This window comes from Gymnogyps californianus, chromosome 5 (genome assembly GCF_018139145.2).
Source record: "Gymnogyps californianus isolate 813 chromosome 5, ASM1813914v2, whole genome shotgun sequence".
Classification (NCBI taxonomy): Eukaryota; Metazoa; Chordata; class Aves; order Accipitriformes; family Cathartidae; genus Gymnogyps; species Gymnogyps californianus.
The window spans coordinates 47,533,732-47,552,464 of record NC_059475.1 but is presented as its reverse complement, the minus strand read 5'-3'; the positions used below and the strand labels follow the sequence as shown (position 1 = coordinate 47,552,464).

The following is an 18,733-nucleotide window of genomic DNA, read 5'->3' as shown; positions in this document are numbered from 1 at the left end:
GGTGCACAGCAAGGCTGAATTATGCTTAAGCACAGAAAAGGAACAATGTGGCCAGGGAAGTTCAATGGCTTGCTAAAATCAAATAAAAGAAGATGGCAGTAGAACCAAGAATATTATTTTCCTGTTAAAACTTGTGAATCTTAATTGGTGGTATGGAATAGGGTACTGAAATACATGAATAGAGATAACAAATGCAAACAGGATGCAACAATGTCACCCATTTGCAGTGATGATGGTCTGTCTTAGGTGGGACAGTGCTGTCTGCTGACCTACATCTCACATTCTACTATTCTCCAGGCTTCATTCCTCCACACATCCTTTGATTCTGTCCTGAGATCAAACTGGCAGTTTCAGAGAAAACAGCTGCCACCTTGTAATCTCCTCTGCTTCTGAAAGCAAAGCCGCAACAAGAGACAAGCATTAGCAGAAATCTCTCTCACACCACATTTGGAAGGCAAGATTCGTATGTGGGCATGGAATGACATTGCTTTAAGCATGCATGTTCTCATCATGTATGTGGTCCCACTGCCCTTCATGATGAAATAAGGACATGTCCTGCAAATCAACACACAGCACAACTATTCACCCAAAAAGCCTGCAATTGTTTATTACAAACGCATTTAAACATCATGAGACAGCAAGAACTGCTTAGGACTTCAGCCCTTAAAAACATTTTTAAGACTGCACCCAAGATCACTTGAGATGAAAACAAAATAGGACGACTTAAATAAGGACTGAACGTGCTTAGAGTTTTTCTTTCCTTAGAGGAAGGGGAGAGAGATGTGACTTTCAGTGGCAACTGTAAGAACAGGCATCAGCAGGCAGTGCTCAAGATGTGAGATGAAGCCTTGGGGATTGCTGTGATTCAAAAAACAAGTGAAACAGCTTTCTGGTGACCTAATTCTCAGGTTTTTTTACTAATCCTAAAATGTTGGCAAAGAGAATGGCTTCCTCTTCAGCAGTTCCCTTGGTACTGAGCAGGGACCGTTCAGGAAGATAGCACGGGCACTGCTTTGCAAGACCAAGTTCTTCCAAAGGCAGAATGAGGGACATCATTGACCTTCCCACTCAGTTTTTTAGGTCTGTTTCCAACTTTGAATCTTGTTTGAAGAGCTTTAGAAGAGAAAGTGAACTGACATTCCTGACATTTCTAAGAGTGAACGAATCTCCACATTCAGGCAGCAGCTGTAAGACAAAGTAAGTGCCACACTACTTCTTTTGGGAGTGGCACTGACATTATGCAACCTCAGTAATAGGACACTAAATCAAAGAACTACATTGGGTACAGGAGAAGGAAACACCATAGCTCTAATAATGGTGCAGAGTCTTCTGGGAAAGCATCATGACTCTCTTCCTGAGCCACACACAGAACAACAGGTTAGTCTAATGAGAGATCCTCTGAAGGAGAAGAGCTAGTAGAGATAACATGCAGGCTATATAGCCAACAGATTAAGCTAATTTTAAATAGAAGAATTACCAGAAATCACTAATATTAAAGAAGAGCTTTCAGTGCACCGAGGATAATCAGAAAAGGCATTTTCAAAAAAACCCAAACGCATTTTTTTTCCTTGAACCTTGTAAACAACAACACAGAAAAGGTGCGCTTCTTTTGGCATTTTGGCTCTGACACAAATGGGCAAAGCCACAAGTTCTGCTACACTATGCTCATTTCCACAAGGAACAACGTGGTTAACAGACACTATTAAATACAGCAGAGAGACAGAAAAAAGAACAGCCTACAGCTGTGCAGCACTTACCAATGCTGTGAAATCGGAGTTGACATTGAGTGAGCTCCTGTGACAGGACACAAAATTCTCACAAACCAGAGTATTATTGTGGGAGTGTAGAAGGAGGGCTGAGGCACAGGAGCTCCCAGCCAAACAGAACACTGGGAGACAAGGAAGGGATCAGATTTAATTGGACTCCCAATTTGGTGTTTCAGGAATACTCAAAGATAGCACTAAGATGATACTTTCAGTCCTAAGAAGGGACAGTCTCAACAAGTGGCAAGGCTTCAAGCATGATGTAACCTGTAATCTTGACACAGTAGGGAAATATGATCAAGGCATAATTTCACTTTGTGAAGTCCTGTCTTGAAGGATCAGTTTGGGACATACATCTTCTTAGCAAACATTCATACAGACAACTTCACCGATAAAACTCTCTTCCTCTAGTGACTGGCAGCCAACACAACAGACTGGTATTCAGTGGAGCTAGATGTAATGGTGATTTTCATTTAATCCAGCCAGCAAAACCTTGGGGTTTTTGATGGTAGGTATCCCAAGTGCTTTGGGAATTCATGCCATATGCATGTTATTGAGTAAGTGCTGCTGATGTCAATATTCTTTTAATTAATGGGAACTTAGCAGGAAATTATTTAAAGAAGCTTCAAGAAATCACTACTATTTACATGCTTCAAAAAGTCACTCCTCACATTTGTTTCTAAACTGGCTGGAAAAGAGAAATCACAGAAGAGAAAGGTTTTCCAGACAGCAGGGACAATGCCCCCAGTGCTTTCATTGGAGACCCACCTGCTCAAAAAGGAACTCCGGTTTTGGTCCAATCTTCACCCTTCAGTTCCTTCTACCTTCCATTTCCCCTGCCTCTACTTGGTCTTCAAAATACTTACTTCTGTAGATCCCAAAAAGGGTGCTCTGAAGCACAAGTGAATTGAAGGCTCAGAACCTCTTCCAAAGTATTTTAAGAGTACTGTAATGTTAATAAACCACTCTAAAAAAAGTACTAGTAAATAGTAGTCCATCCCAGTACCATCTGCTCCACTACTGGAGGTACCACCTCATAGGGGATGGAGTATGCAAGAGAACAGCTGCTAAGCCGCTCACAGAAGCTAGATATCCTTAAGCCGCATTTGGGAGCATTTAGAAGACATAAGTGTAGTGAAGGATGTCATGATGAAAGCAAACGAATGAAGTGGACAGTCAGGTGGACAAGTAGATGCACAGGGGGCAGCAATGAAGTAAGAGGGGAGTGCTTGAGATGGGAACTTCTCTGAAATCAATTATACCTTCGCATCCACGCTCAATCTGCCCACTGCGGTGCAGAGCGTCATTGATTAGATCAGGCAGGCGCCCATTCAAGTCCACAGATGCCAGACAGCCCTGAAATCCATCACGTGAGGCCACTAGCTTCGGGAGGTTGCTATACATGCCTTGAGCTAGGCCAGCAATGTAGAGATCACCTAGAGGAGAAAGGAGTAAACATACAAGGAGGAGGAACTTACATACCTTCTAGAGTGGCTTTCTCCCCCTCCCAACATGAACATAGCAAGATGAACAGCTGCTCAGAAAAAGTTAAAAGCAGAGCAAGATATTGTGCAAGAAATAATTTCTGCCTCCTTTACTGCAAAAAAAAACCAAAACCAAACAAACAAAAAAACAAACAAAAAAAATCCAAGACCCGAAAAGAGACAGTTGTAATTGCATCCTAACTAGGAAAAACTGTAGGATGGCAATCAATTTCTGAAAAAGTAAAATAAGACAACCTATTCTGCTACAGGAAGTTAACAAACAAGGAAAGAGAAAAATGAAATTGAAAGCCAAAATCAGCAAATTCCAGATTTACTGTTCTGTAATGCATGGTTCCTGCAAGCTTTCTCTTGTTTACTGGTTGAGCCCCGCAAGAATAAAGGGGGGGAACTGTCAGTCTTGTAGAATTTACCTTTAAGATCCAGATTTTTGGCACCATTGATAACCTGAGTGACCACCTTGGTGTCCACCTTTAGGCTGTGTGTGTTACTGTTATCTCTGGTGATGACAACATTGTGCCATTGGTTGTCATTAAGAGGACGATCACTGTTGCCTTTGATAACATTAGGTCCGTTTCCAAGGTCAAACACATAGTGTATATACCTGTAAACATAGCAAGAACTAGTTAAAATTGTGTAAGAACTCCAGCACTACTGAACCTTATTCTAGCCACAGCTGATAAATTAACTTACGAAAGTCATGAAGGGAGGTACCTCTGCATTAGAAAGTTCTAGTAAGCCAAAATATTAGCCACTGATTTGAAAAGATATAGTTGTTTCCTTTCCACCAATAAAGTGTAAGGATTAGTATTTTGAGATGATATTTCAGATTCTAGCCATAAAGCATTCATCTTTTTCACAAAGTTCTCGCAGATCCACAAAAACGCTGTCTGTGCATATAATTTTTTTTTAATTGGTAATATCAATAAATGTACTGGAGAGCAACACTAGATATGCTTATTTGGGGCATATATTCCCCAGTTTCATTGAGTTTTGAATAACTCCCTTAAGAAGTTAATTGAGAAACTCACTCAAAATATTGTACAAAAATTCAAATGAGATCCTAGGCTTATTCAAACAGCTGGAAAACAATTAGCAAAGCTCTTGGCAAAAAATAAAGACCCTAACAAAGACTGAAGTCATGGGAGTGTTACCCTGAATTATTTCTATAGTTCAAACACAGAAATCCATCTGAGGATAGAAGAGAAATATTCTACCTAGAAAGGAAAAAAAAAGACAACAAAATTCAACTCTCAACAGAGCACCAGGAGCTCATGACTCTTGCTTTTTTAATTACTCAATGTCCCACTTACGGAAATATGTGCAGAGTTAAAAATAAAACAGATTGAACTGCAGTTATACTGAAATAAACAGGACTAGTAAACTGTATTTGTGAAAAACATGTCTACTGTGACTAGACGAGTATGAGAGATCAGAATTTGTTCAGCTAACAAAGGATTTTTTTTAATAAGCCATTGGTCTTGCAAACAGAATATAGCAGCTCAAAAGCAAGCTGAGTTTGCTTTTCCTCAAGCGTCACCAGCAGAAATACAAATTCAGCAGCCCATATGCTCTTTTTTCCCCTTCAGTGGAGATGGCAGAAACACGACGAGTCCATTATAGGGGGAAAACAAAAATAAAAGGGGGAAGAGAGACTCAGAGCCCTCAGCACATTTCCTCCTCTGTGCTGTTCTGCAAGGTTAACAGGACAAAACGTTAGCCTAACTAGATCCAAAGGACTTAAAACATTAACGTTTCACACTGTAAAAGTGTCTTTTCCTCAGCCACAGGGGAAGTCAGTGATAAAATCAGGAGTCTTAAGCTTCAGTGTTTATGTCTAAATGCTTTGTCATACACCTCAGCAAACAGAGAAAACATGAGAATGAGCGGCATTTCTCTTTATGCGGGCATTTTAAGTTTACCTATAAGTAAGTTTATCTATAAATAAGCTGGTAGAATATAGCAGAAAGTCACTTACCCCTTGACTAGTTCAACTGCGATAAAGTCATTGCCATCACCACTATTAAAGAGGATGAAACCGTCAGCTGAGGTGGTCTTAAACTGAAAGAAGAGGTGCATGGATGTATAAGCCTGCAAGGTGGCCAAGCTCAGGTAGCTGCTCTTGGTCTTGAACGTCACAGGGTCAGCTATAATGTTGCGGAGACCAAAGCGTGCCTTCAGCTCACAATAGTCAATGTCACCATTCTTGCACAGGTCAATGTAGAGCATCCCATTGAACATGAGGCTCTGGAGGTGGCCAATAAAGCTGGAGGGGATGACAGAGATGTACCGTTTCTCCGTCATAATCCCTGTCTCGATGTTGTGGAACTCCAAGCGGGTGTGATCACCAACCATTGTGCCTGAAGGACAGAAACAAGGAGGAACATGCAGAAAGCCCAGGGATCAGTAACAGGTTTTATGGAGCCCTTTACCCTCCAGTTTCCAGACTAATAGCAGTACTAACTTAATCCTATCTGATCACTGTTCAGCAGCTTGCATAAGAAAGGATGCAGAGACTCTTTAGTGGAGAGGCTTGAGTCTAGCAGTTGTCAAAACCTGGCAGAATAGAGAAGACAGGACTAAAGGGCCATGGGCAGCAAGCTCTTCATTTTTTCCTGTGCTTCACAGACTTTCTTGTTTGCGAAGACAACTGGGTCTCTCCCTTAGAGCCTACAGTGATCTATTTGATCCAACAGTCCATCTGCCAAACAACTCAGACACTTCTGAAACAACTCTAAGTGTGCTTCCTGAGAACACTCAATAAACATAGATTAATATAAAAAGAGCAGAACAAGAAGTGAGAACAGTCATAACGTGCTAATATTTATTCTGTTGTTCTCTCTTGGTGCCTGATGTTATTTCTCTTGTTTTAAGAGCACAGTAGGAGGGAAACACACAAGAATGCAACAGGCAAAAAGCCCTCCATATATTTAAATCATCAACCTACCACTTGGGCTATTTGTCACATTGTGACGGATTTTAACCTCTCAATTAAAATATTCAAGCTATTCAGTATACCAAATATGTCAGACTACTCTTGAAGCATATTTAAATGTTTCAGTAAGCATGCTAGGCATCAGTACAGACACAGAACCCACACAGACAGATGAATTACAACAGTATGCTAGAAGACTAGTTTGAGTACAAAGACAAGTTGGGCAACATCAGAATGAAAACCATTACAAACAACCTTATTGTAGTTCTCTATAGGTCTTCATCAAGATAGTTTTAACTATTTGATCACACAAGCAAGTATCCTTTCTACAGAGGCCTTGTGCCATTCAGTACACAAAGGGAATAATATTAAATTCATTAATTACTCAACACTTAATTGTTTTCTCATCATTCAATGTACAACCATTATTCAAACTCTGCTACAAATATGCTGGGTTTTTTTCTCTTACGAAATTTTCTGCAGTGTTTTATTGAGTTTACGTGGCAAGGTGGCTGCAGGGCGGCCTCTGTGAGGGGAGGCCAGGGCTGTCCCATGCTGGACACAGCCAGTTCTGGCCAGCTCCGCAACAGACCCACCACAGGGCACACCTGAGCCCCTCAGCCAAGATGGTGGCGCCTCTGGGAAAGCGTATTTAAGAAAGGGCAAAATGCTGCCCATGAGTGAGGAACAAAGGGGAAAAAAAACAAAAAAAAACCCCAAAAACAAAACAAAAAACCCAACCCTGTGAACACCAAGGTCAGAAAAGGAGGAGGGGGAAGAAGCACTCCAGGTGCCAGAGTAGAAATTCTCCAGCAGCCAATGGAAAAGACCATGGTGGAGCAGACACCCACACTGCAGCCCGTGGATATGTCCTGAAGGAACTGCAGCCCATGGAGAGCCCACACTGCAGCAGGTTTTCCTGACAGCCTGTGGAGAGGACCCATGCTGGAGCACTTCATGAAGGACTGCCGCCCATGGGAAGGACCCACACTGGAGCAGGGGAAAAGTGTGAGGAGGAAGGATAGGCAGAGAGGAGCTGTTACAGACTGACCACAGCCACCGTTCCCCATCCCCCTGCACCACCAGGTGGGGGGGAGGTAGAAGAGTCAGGAATGAAGGAGCAAAACTGAGAAGAGGAAGGGGTGGGGGAGATTGTTTTATTTTTTTGTCTTTGTTTCTCACCCTCCAACTCTATTTTTAATTGGCAATAAATTAAATTAATCTTCCCCAAGTCAAGTCTGTTTTGTCCATGACAGTAATCAGTAAGTGATTTCCCTATCTTTATCTTGAACCATGAGCCTTCTCATCCTATTTTCTCCCCTGTCCTATTGAGGAGAGGGAGTGAGAGAGCAGCTGGGTGGGTGTCTGGCAGCCAGCCACAGTCAACCCACAAGTTCAGCAGCACAGTGTGCCAATTATCCTCAAATATTCACTTCATCTTCTACCACTCCTGCAAGATTAAGGAAAATTACTTTCAATTTTATATACAAAAAGCTGAGGAACAGAGATCAACATATAAATAGTTTTGGATCTCAAAAAAGAAATATGTGGCATCCAATTTAGTGGAATATGTAACAACTTTGGAGCGCTCACTGGTTTTAAGGCTCAGTACTTCTAGAAATAAGATCCACAATCCCAAATGAGCACCTCCCAAAAGGACAGGTACAATTAGTGATCAACTGTAAAAGATCTGACTTCAAGTGCTTATCCAGCTTTCGATAGGAACTCTAAGGTAGAGAAGTCAATTCCTCTGGGCTGTATTCACATGCCTTACACAGAGGTCCCTTTCCTCTTTTTTACCATGCTGTGTGTCATTCACTACAGCCTTTTCAAAGGGGATCTTAAAAACAAGCACCTCCTTTAATACCAAGACCTATGTCAATCCATTTGCTCTATTGTCCTTTCTTAATGTAAATAGGGAAGCAAAGCTCCTGTGGAAAAAGGACAGCAGCTAATATGAAATTAGACAACATCAAAACGCAAACATAGACCTATCTACTTTCAACTTTTCTCTACTTTTGCATGTTTCTCTACTTAATCTTCCAGTATGTTGCTAATATAATTACTGCACAAAGTCCTTTGTTTTAGAAGGTTTTCCAAAGGAAACAGCCACACTACCTGTTGGTCCCTCTGCCTCCAATAACATTTTAACACGCTGGTCAAATTCAATCAGGTTTAAAAGAACAGAATGGTCAAAAATATTTAAATTCATACTAGTTTCATGAAAAATTGACACCTGGATAAAAACCTGAATAAATGTTTCCAGTGTGCTATAGACAGACAAAATTTAGCGATAATATCCTGCTTGATTGCATCTGTTGGTCAGTTAGCATATATACACAACTCTTGACAATCACTGCAAGAGGTATTTCTGAGCCATTGGGATTACACCTGGGAGTCACACTGATCACCATAGCCGAGTCCAGGACAAACACCTCTTAATTCCCCCAGGTCATATCAACCAGGACTTACAGGCTTTCTCATATTCTGTGCCATCTCCTGAAATCTCCTAGCATTTCTCACCTAAACAGTTCCCAGGTGTTAAAAGAAAAAAAAAGAAAAAAAAAAGAAAAGATACATTGATAGGCCTTTCAAGACTTTTCCTATTATTTGCAACATACTCTTTTGTTCTGTTGGGGATAGAATGAAAGCTGAAAACATTTCTAAGACGTTTGGATGATACATCCTGGCTTGTGGTATATAAAGAGTCAGACTGAATGAACTGATGGTCTCTTTCTTGCTTAGGTCCTCTTGAAACACTGAAATATTCCTAACTTACCTCTCATGATCATGTACAAAGTGCAATTTTTCAGTTTATACTTTGTCCAAATGTGATCAAGTTTTTGCAGACATCAAACAAGTATAGTTGTTATTAGAAAAAGTCTTTTCAAGTATCTATTCCAAATACAAAGAGAAAATATTATGCAAATTTATTTTTTCACTTATTCCCAATTTTAGCAGTGGATCTAAATTTAAAGACAATTATACAAAGACCAATGACGTGGAAATCTTCAACCCAAGCAGATACAGCTAGACAAACTTAAAAGCAGCTGAAGAGAGTCACATATTTCTGACTATTCAGAAATTCAAGCGTCAGTACTAGTGCAAATGTTTTTAAATCCTGAAAGAGTTCTTTACCAGAAATAATATTGTAGTTTGAAAAACACCAGTTCACAGGAACTGAAACTGTATATGGGAAAGTTTGTTTAGACAAATCATCTCACTTCCGCTACTATGATTGATAGGGGCTGTTTCAGTTTTAGTGTTAGCAAATGAAAACTTCTGATTTTTCCAAACCAGAAGAATTGTATTTTCTTAAAAATAAAATTAAAAAAAAATATTTTTTCAAAAAAAATCCTGCTTCTTTACTTCAAAAGATTAGAAAAATAAAATGTAGAGATGTCAAGGTCCAAGAGCAAGAAAACTCCTCTCCTTAGCTCTTCTACTCCTAGATAAACACAAAGAAGTTGTTGCCAGAGTAAGAAAAGCCAGGCCTGTGAAATCTGGAGTACATTGGGACAGGGAACACAAATATAGGGGGCATTAGAAATGGAGTGAGGGAGGTTGGAAGAGGTGAACTCAGAATTTTAGAAAATGTGAAAAATGAGAAAACGGGGACTGGCTTAAGAGAAATAGGACAGTGATAGCAGTGATAGTGCAGAAAGTTAGGAGTAGTCCAGTGAAAAGCTGAAAAGGACATGACAATACAAGACCAGAATCAGGACAGAGATGCATTTTCTTAAGAAATTGTGGAGTGAAATCCAGTATTTTCTGATCTTATTAGCTATCAGCCTCACCTGCAGAGTTCTCTAATTCCTCCACTGTGCTCTGTAGAGAGTTTTGTAACTACTACAGCAATCAGCAGCTCTTTAGTTCAAGTGGTAGCAGACAGAAAAAATTCCAGCCTCCACTGCAGTATTTGGGTGCTAGCAAGATGTTGTAGCAAGGAATGTGACTGCTATATTTGTGTCTTATTTGTCACTCATGTTCTGAGGTCTGTTCTGAGGTGGGGGGGAATGTGGGAGGAAGGTTTTGTGATTAAGCAGCAAAACGCTGCCCAGAGGAACTGGATTCTGTCTCTCCCTTAGATGTCCTGCAGGAAGCCAAGTCAGTCACTTCATTACACATTTTTCACAGGTGGTCATTAATTGTCTAGACCTAATTCTCCAAGTAGCAGGGTTCAGCTAATTTACCAGATCCAATTTACATACATGCTGAATATTTGCACATGCAAATGACTGAAAAATCATGCCAAATTGGTACCAAATACATCCAATTTTAATCTGGTGCCTTGTTTCCAAACCTGTAAAGTGGGAAAAAGACACCTACTCACTTCACATAACACAGACATGGGAATAAATCCAGTTACAGCTTCTTAGTTCTGTATAAACATATTGATGAGTAGCACACAACACACACAAAAAAAAAGGGGGGGTGGGGGTAGAACAACAGCTCTATATTTAGAGCAAAATTTAGTTGGCATGCATTGTTCCAAACAAGCAATAAGAAAGAAGGCAGCAATCAAATAGGCTGTTTATTTTTACTGGGGGCCCAATTTAGACTTCTGATCTATGCCTAAAGACAGCAAGAATCCTGTGGAAAAATCTATGTGACCACATCATTGAAGACTATATCATCTACCCGAGGAAGTGGGATGCAGATTGCACAGAAAATCTTAACTCTGGCTTTTCTGACTTTTGACTTTGCCATGATGGCATTCTTTTAACAGATATTTTTAGCTGTAATGCATCTTTAATTATGTAATTCATATACATGTACATATGCACATCCTATTTTAGTATAGGATTGTATCATTATTATTTATAAACTCAGTTTCATGAAAAAGAGACTTCAAAAAAACAGATGGCTTTTTGGGGATTGAGTTGGTAATGCAGAGAGTGCCACCTCATGGTGCTTGCTAAAAAAGCATATCCAGAAGAATTGTTCTCCTTAAATGCAGAAGTAAACAGGATGAAATGTTTACCAGCATGTTTCACTAATTCAGAAATTTCCCCCTTAAATAAAACTTCATTTTCCTACAAGCTAATGTTGACTAAGCCTCCGCCAATTCCAACAAGGAGAGGGAGAGATTCTTCTTGCATATGCTTCTGATTCTCTCTTGCAAATCCTCAGCCTACATAGCACAGCATAGAATTACTTCAGAGGAAAAATATATATCAAGTCATTTTCCTGCAAAACCACTTCTTTGGGCTTATTTCAAAATCCTAACTCACAGCTTTCCACATAATCTAATTACCACATTACTTAAAATTAATTGCATTCACAGAATAGGAAAGAACTTTTTGCAGAGATAAGATATAGTATTCTGGCACTACTTATGGCAGCCGTTCATTCTAGTTGCCTTCTGAGTAGAAGCTACTCAGAAGAGAGGACGTCAGCATTTGGCGAAACAGCATGGGTCATAACTAAATGAACATAATCATATCAATGTTGCATTCAGGGTTACCGTTCTTTGTGATTCTGTTATCAGCCTTCAGACTGCTGGTGTTTTCCTCAGAACCCCAGTTCCTACAGATATACAGCTATGAGAATTTTAGACCTTCAAAAAAAGAAAACTAAGTTTCTGGCTCTTGCAGCTGTAGGGAAATGGACCAGAAAAAGTATCACCTCTAAAATTTTGTAATGAAAAAAAGATCAATCTAAACTACCTTGATTATTTCAATGCAAATCTCATAACTTGGGAGACACCAGCTTTCCTGAGTGATTGATCTTTTCTTCCCCCCTTCAGCTACATTTCTCTACAGAAAGAAGCAGGAGCTCAAAAAGCTGTCAGGAAATGAAAAAAAGGAAAAAAAAAAAAAAAAAAAGACCAACACACACTCTACATTATGATATGATATACTCTGGTGAGTTAGGGTCCTCCCTAACCTCTAAAACGAGGTTGGGAACAAACTGCTGTATTTGTTTTTTCTTCTGGATGGCTCTGAGCCATGAGTACAGGAACTTGGAAAAAAAAAAAAAAACAAGCAGAGACAGAAATCCATATTCTCTAACACATCTATCAAACACGGGTTTACCATCAAGGAAAAGTTTGTGCAGATAAAAGGTTTAGAGAGCCTTGGTTTTGATTCCACAGCATTGGAAACCATGACACTTGTAGCACAGGAATAGGTACACTCATAGTGTACCCCAAACAGAGCCTGGCACAAGAGAGAGTGCTGCTGAGCACCTCTGCATTCTTGGGTATGTGCAAGCTCATCTGTCCCCTAATCCCACATTTCATATCGTCGTTGTTGCCCCAGAAGTTTCTGGTGCTGGCTAAGAACAGTTAGTCTCTCAGAACTGAACGTTAGTTTTCAACATAGTAACATTAAATATACAAGAAGTAACAGGAAGAGGGGTCAGAGGGAAAGATACACACAAGAACAGGGAGAACAGGTGTAATGGCAAAGAAGAGACTAGGAACAGAGATACAAAGACAACAAAAAATAGTCATACATCACACTTACCCTCAGCAACATCATCATCCACCATCAGCTTGAGGCTCTTTCCTCGCCGAACTACCCGAACAGTGTGCCACTCGTTGTCATTGAGTTTCTGCCCAGCATAAAGAGTTTCAGGTCCCTTGCCTGGGGATGGTGATAGGTACGACAGTTAAAGCCAGACCCCCCAATTAGTTTAGTATTTGCTCAGTGAGAAAAGTCACCAAAATCAACCTGGTGTGATACAGACTAGTAGACTGTGTAGGTGTATTATGACCTGTAATCAACCCTCACACCTACACCTTCCCAGCTCAGAGGGAAGTCAGCCTCACAAACTCTTCCACTCGGTCAAGTGTCTTCCTCCGCAGAGCCCAGAGGTCACATGCATTTAAAACAGGGGTAGAAACCTCGCTTGTGCTATGGTATTGATTTCCAAACATCACATTGTACAGGGCACCGCAGTATCAGAAAAACAAGCTGGTGACAGAAATGTCTCTAGAGTGGAGCCATTACAGCAGAATTTTGCTCTCCGAAGAATCTGGATTTACAACGGCCCCAACGTGCTTGGGATTCTTTTCAAAGTTAATCACACTGGTCTCTCAAGACTTCAGTATCGAACACCAGGCTGGTTTCAGTCTTTCAGTCTCAAAAAAAACCCCCACAAACACCCACACCCCCCCGCCCCGCCAAAACCTCAAACCCCACCCCCCCAAAAATAATATTTTTTTCTAAAAAATTTAAAGCCACAGAAAGACAACCACTCACCAACCTGGCTGATTGCTCTAAGGTTCTTTGGCAAAGCAGCCTGGCTATAAGGTGTTTACTTCACCCCCTGAACTACAGGTCAAAAGGGAAAGAGGAGCCCTTTCTTCTCCGAAAGGTAAAACGACAGTTGCCCTTGCGAACAATGCTCCTGGGAAAACAGCGTTAGTGCTACCCATATTTGTCCAGTTTTTCTGCTCACCCATCACAGTTGACAGGCAATTACTTAAAACATTAATCGTTCAGATTACAGGACTGGAACACCTCACTCATGTCAAATGGTAAGTGAAATTGAATAATGGTGTGTGATAAATTGAAAGCATCTATGCTCATTTCAGTACAGTACTAGAGTGTTTTTTGACACAGGTATATCAGAGAAATGCAGAATGAGGACAGCAGAACTTATTGCATATCGGGCCCATTGCCCAAACTGGCAAAAGGGGAACTCAAGAAAGAAAAAGCAAGACACACTGAACATATTAAAAGAGACAGGACAGGGACAGGACAGGCACTGCTACAGCTCAGCTTACTGCACTGGTAAAACTAATGTCAGGTATGCAGATTATTTCTCTATGTTTATGTTCAACACAAGCAAATCAATCTTTTTATTCAGATAGCCCACGAACAGCATTTACTTTGACCAGTTTTTCAATGGCCTGGTTATGTAGCACAGAAAAAAAATGTTGTACACGTCTTCAAGTGAAACTCTGCACGAGGGGATGCACCCACTCTGATCTGTGTCATGCTGTGGACTAACACGTAAGAGTAGCATATTCCACAGTGAGATAGAATTGAAGAAAGGGGCAGGAAAAATATCCAGGGACTTTACATAGTCCACAGTATGCACACCGCCTAATTAACAACATTACTGTAACTGCTTCTTACTGAGGGGGAACATGTGCAAAGAAGGTGGTGTCTCATTCAGCTAGGATATAACGTGTAGTAGGGGAATCCTATGGAAGGAGGGCAAAGCAAAATGAATATTCTGTTATTCTCCTTATGTATTGCCTACATCAAAATATACTGCATCAGTTACTACAGTTCCACATAGGCACTTCCCAGGTAGGAAGACAAAGGAGTTCATCTGGACCTGTGTGTTCTTATAATGCCACCTGAAAGTATGGGGGGAGGGGGGGGAAGGGGGCAGCAAATAATTTAAAAAAAAAAAAAAAAAAAAACAAAACACAAAACTTTTCCACAGGTTTAGAGCTATGGAGGGCTCAGCCAAGAGAAATAGTCAGGTGTGCTGACTTTGCTCAGCTGACAATACAACACTCTATGCAGCAGCTCTGTGTTCAACATGGTTGCGTAACTCAAAGTTGCTGACTTTCTACTTCCCACTTTTCAACCCTAGCCTGACAAACTAGGAGTCAGCCAAAACGAGCTGGTTTGGCTTGTCATTGCTATCTTGATGCCCACCGTAACACTTTCAAACAAAACTGTGACACCAACAGAAGTTATCTGACTAGATTCTCAGAAAATGGAGCTTAACCAATTCACAAATAAATAAGTAGAAAGTTTCAGCTTTCCAACTTCTTTTTCCAAATGAATAAGGTTGTCTGCAAATGAGACTGCTATTTAGGAGTAACTGGTTAATAGTCTGGACTAATAAATTTGAAAATTAAGCACTGCAGATGCAAATTATTCTATGTTATTTAAGTACATGTCTTGATCAGCCAATTTAATATTTTATCAGTAGAAAAAAAAACCAGAGTTTAATACTTTTTTTCACTCACAAACCTCCATTTTGTATTCAACAATGGGCATTGTCTTCTTTTGGTAGGGTTACCCAAATAACACTACATACAAAAATTCAATACATGAGCATGCTCAAGAGCATTCAGAGTTGTTTTTCAAACCAGGCATATCTGAGTTTAAAAAAAAAAAGTGTTAAAAAAACATTATTTTACTCTATTTAAACTGTTTTCTTTTCAAATGCTTTCAAGACATTTATGCAGCAGATGGGTTGACCTGAAAGCAGCAAAATTGTGCCCTCATTTTTCATTTGCACACTGTCAGTTGAATTGCTGCTCCCGGTGTAAGCTCCCACTGCATTCCAAGTGGTTCTAGGAACTGTGTATAGAGGGACTACCCACATCCGGATGCTCAACTTCATTTCACTGAGCATGATTACTACATGTGCTGTTACTATATAGACTTTTATGTGTGATCAAGTTTTAAAAGATGAATTGAAGATTCCTAACATAACAGCTGCAGATGCTGGGGAGAATAGAAAGGAAATGGGCCACGTAGCAGAAGGATAATGCTCTCCCTAAGTACCATCTCCTACCCAGTAACACATTTCTGTGGTCTTACAGCTAAACACAGAAAACTAAGCATTTACACCAAAGTTGGTGGGGTTTTTGTTGTTTTGTAGGGTGGTGGGGTTTTTTGGTTGTTGTTTTGTAGGGTTTGGGTTTTTTTCCTCCTTTCAAGCTATCTGCACCTACATCACCCTTCAACTAGGATAATCCAGATGGAGGAGGAAGCAAAGCAGAGGGTTAGGTGGACAGAGGAAAAAAAGGTCAAAGATTTAGATCTTCCCTTTGTGCAACAGTTATGATAAAAAACAAGGAAAGGCAAGGAACTCTTGGAGCAATGTTACGAGCTGGATGCCTGGAAACACTCTATTTAGAATACTTTTGATGAGATGGCAGTTGGACATTAGGTAATTTTTGCAATGTATTTAATTTTTTATGAGTGAGAAGAGTAAAAGACAACAGGAAAAAAAAATAAGAAAGTTTCTACTGTAGCAATAACTTAATAGTTAAGCTGCCAGAGCATGACTCCTGTTGTTGTCTCTGGCCTTCTTGGTCATTCCAACCTTCTTCCTAATGTTCTCTAAGGAACTGTATATCATACAGAATTGATCACTACCTCTCATTTTCAAACTCAAATGAGGCAGACTAGTATGTATTCCTTTGGTGCTTTGCAGTGGCAAACACTACTTAATCAGAAGCAAAAAATATCTCTTTCTGGCATCCTCATATTCTGGACATTAGTTGAGCTGCAGTTCAGGCTTCTTGAGCAAGTATTACTTGATTCAGCTGCAGTGGCAACTCCTCATGCTCTCATGAATCCTTTGACACTTACTCAAAACTTGTGTGCATATTGTTCATAAAAAACAACTGGTATATGGTTTCAAACATGGAAGAACTCCATCCAATCTGCCCAGAATGTCCCAATCATTATCTCTATATCAAAGGTGCACTGCTGATAATTAATAACTTGGCCCAAACAGACTATATAGAAGTGCCAAGAATAGACATGCCATAGTATAAAGAATCAAAAAGTAGTTTATGCCTTCTGAAAATGCCAAGTTGCTTTCCATCTGGGGCCCAAGAACTCGCTCATTTAGAACAAACAACTGGTCAGAGGGATGCAGTTAAAACAATAGCTCTGAAAACACCAGCTGTTATCCACCCTCAGTGGTTAACAGCACACAGAATTTCCCTCCTATGAAAGGCAAAGGAGCAAGAGGGTTAATCCCCTCACCAGTTCCTCACAGGTGGATCAAAGAGTGTGCTTTTACCCTTGGGGCAGGCTGTCATTATCTGATCCATTTATATGATTAAAATGACCTTCATGAAACCAGGCTCTCTTCATTATTGCATATCTTATCCAACATTACAGAAGAGGTCAAACATTCAAGTCTACAAAACGGCTGAAGAGACGACCAGAAAGAACATTGCCAGATTGATGAGAATGGAAAAGGCTCTTCCTCATTACAATTACTACGATAAATAATTCTACAGTGATATAACAATGCTTTTTAGAGAAGACCCTCAGTAACAATAAAAAGGTTTTATCTGCTTTTTTCTTTTTAATTAAAATGCTCAGCTGCCATCTCAGCTTTGTTCAGTGGCAAGATACATTTTTGTGTCTGTTTTATACAGCGCAAAATCCCTCAGGAATGCCAACAGCATCCTAAGGCAGGGAAAAGCTGGGAAGGTTCTTTGCCTCCCGTTTTTTGGGGGGGGGGAGGGGGAGGGGGGGGCGGGGAGTGGGGTGGGGGGGAAGGGGGGCATTGGTTGTTTTTACTTACACTTTTACAAAATTACCAGAGAAGTTGTGATACACTGTGAAAAACATGTGCACACAGATTTGTGAAACGTGAGAATGAATCACGAGACAAGCTGGACAGATTCTCTCAAAGCTTACAAGAAACTGATCCACCCTATTTAGACATTATTCAGTGATTCCCTAAAGAATATTCAGATGTCGCTAGTACAACTGCAGAGTGGGATTCTTCATTTTAGCCCCAACAGTGTGGCACAGAGGAGGGAGGTTATGAAGCCAATGCCCTACCTGTTTCTCATCCCCAATAACATTAATAGTGCTTTGGAAGATATTTGTCTTATATACACAGACTATATATTTAGTAATATACATGAAATAATTATGCATAGTTATGCAATATGGCAGATATTTTATGTAGCTGTTACCATATCAAACACAGAATTCTCTTTCCATATATTGTCTTTTCAAAAGATAGGCAGAAGATATTCTAAGTCCAAAGATATTCAGCCACAATTTCTACAGGCAGGTTTGAATAAGGCAGGGGAGGGGGGGAAGGGGGAAGAAATGGGTGTAAGGACAAAGACGCTGCCAATTATTCACACACCTTTATGGCTTCCTGATATGTAGCGAGTTCATACAAATGATAGGGCAAATATCAAAACACGAGCATGGCTCAAAAGCAGAACTGACAACTGCTCTGAAAACCTTCAATATCTTTTGGTCTTGGTTGAATACAAGTCAGTAGTGTAAATTTTTTGGGGTGTTTTCAGGCAGCACTAGTGTGGACAAAGTGCTTTAGAAAGGTCTTTTTGTTGACCAGGATCCGCTGTCCAACTCCAGGAGCATTGTTAATTGCTAGGAAACAACTGGCAACCCCAGACTCTCAGTACATTGCAGACGTTTATGTAGATATCCCAGTCAAATCTACACATCTTCACATACACACTTGTTTTGCTCATATACAGGTTTTAGAATCCCCCTTTTCAAGAAAATGTTAACTGCCAACTAGGAATAAGCAGTTGCGCTTCCCTACAGATAGTCAATACCTTCATTGGGGACCTTACCTGCACCAACCTTTCCGTTTCCTCAAGGAACAGGATCACCTCCATGTACTACCCCACGTTAAACAAAACATAACATACACTTACAAAACAAATGTTTTTAGCAGGGCTTACAGAAAAGTTATGTTTACAGCTTTACAGAGTGGCTTCATTGGGATATCAATAAAGTTGAGCATGATTTATACCAGCCTACTCAGAAGCAAAGTTTAATTATTTACATTTCTACAGCAATAAAAAGCACATACAC

At 40.2% G+C, this 18,733-nt stretch overlaps 1 protein-coding gene across 4 annotated transcripts in view; it reads right to left on the bottom strand.

Annotated features, from left to right (window-relative positions):
• NRXN3 (neurexin 3) overlaps positions 1-18,733 on the bottom strand; it is a 988,734-nt gene that overhangs the window by 573,574 nt on the left and 396,427 nt on the right. For all 4 annotated transcript variants that reach the window (XM_050898472.1, XM_050898473.1, XM_050898470.1 and 1 more), the window contains 4 exons: positions 12,671-12,790; positions 5,244-5,625; positions 3,679-3,869; positions 3,026-3,199 (listed from right to left, as the gene is read on the bottom strand). In XM_050898472.1, coding sequence (XP_050754429.1) covers positions 3,026-3,199; positions 3,679-3,869; positions 5,244-5,625; positions 12,671-12,790 — 867 coding nt within the window. The remainder of the gene's footprint in view (positions 1-3,025; positions 3,200-3,678; positions 3,870-5,243; positions 5,626-12,670; positions 12,791-18,733) is intronic.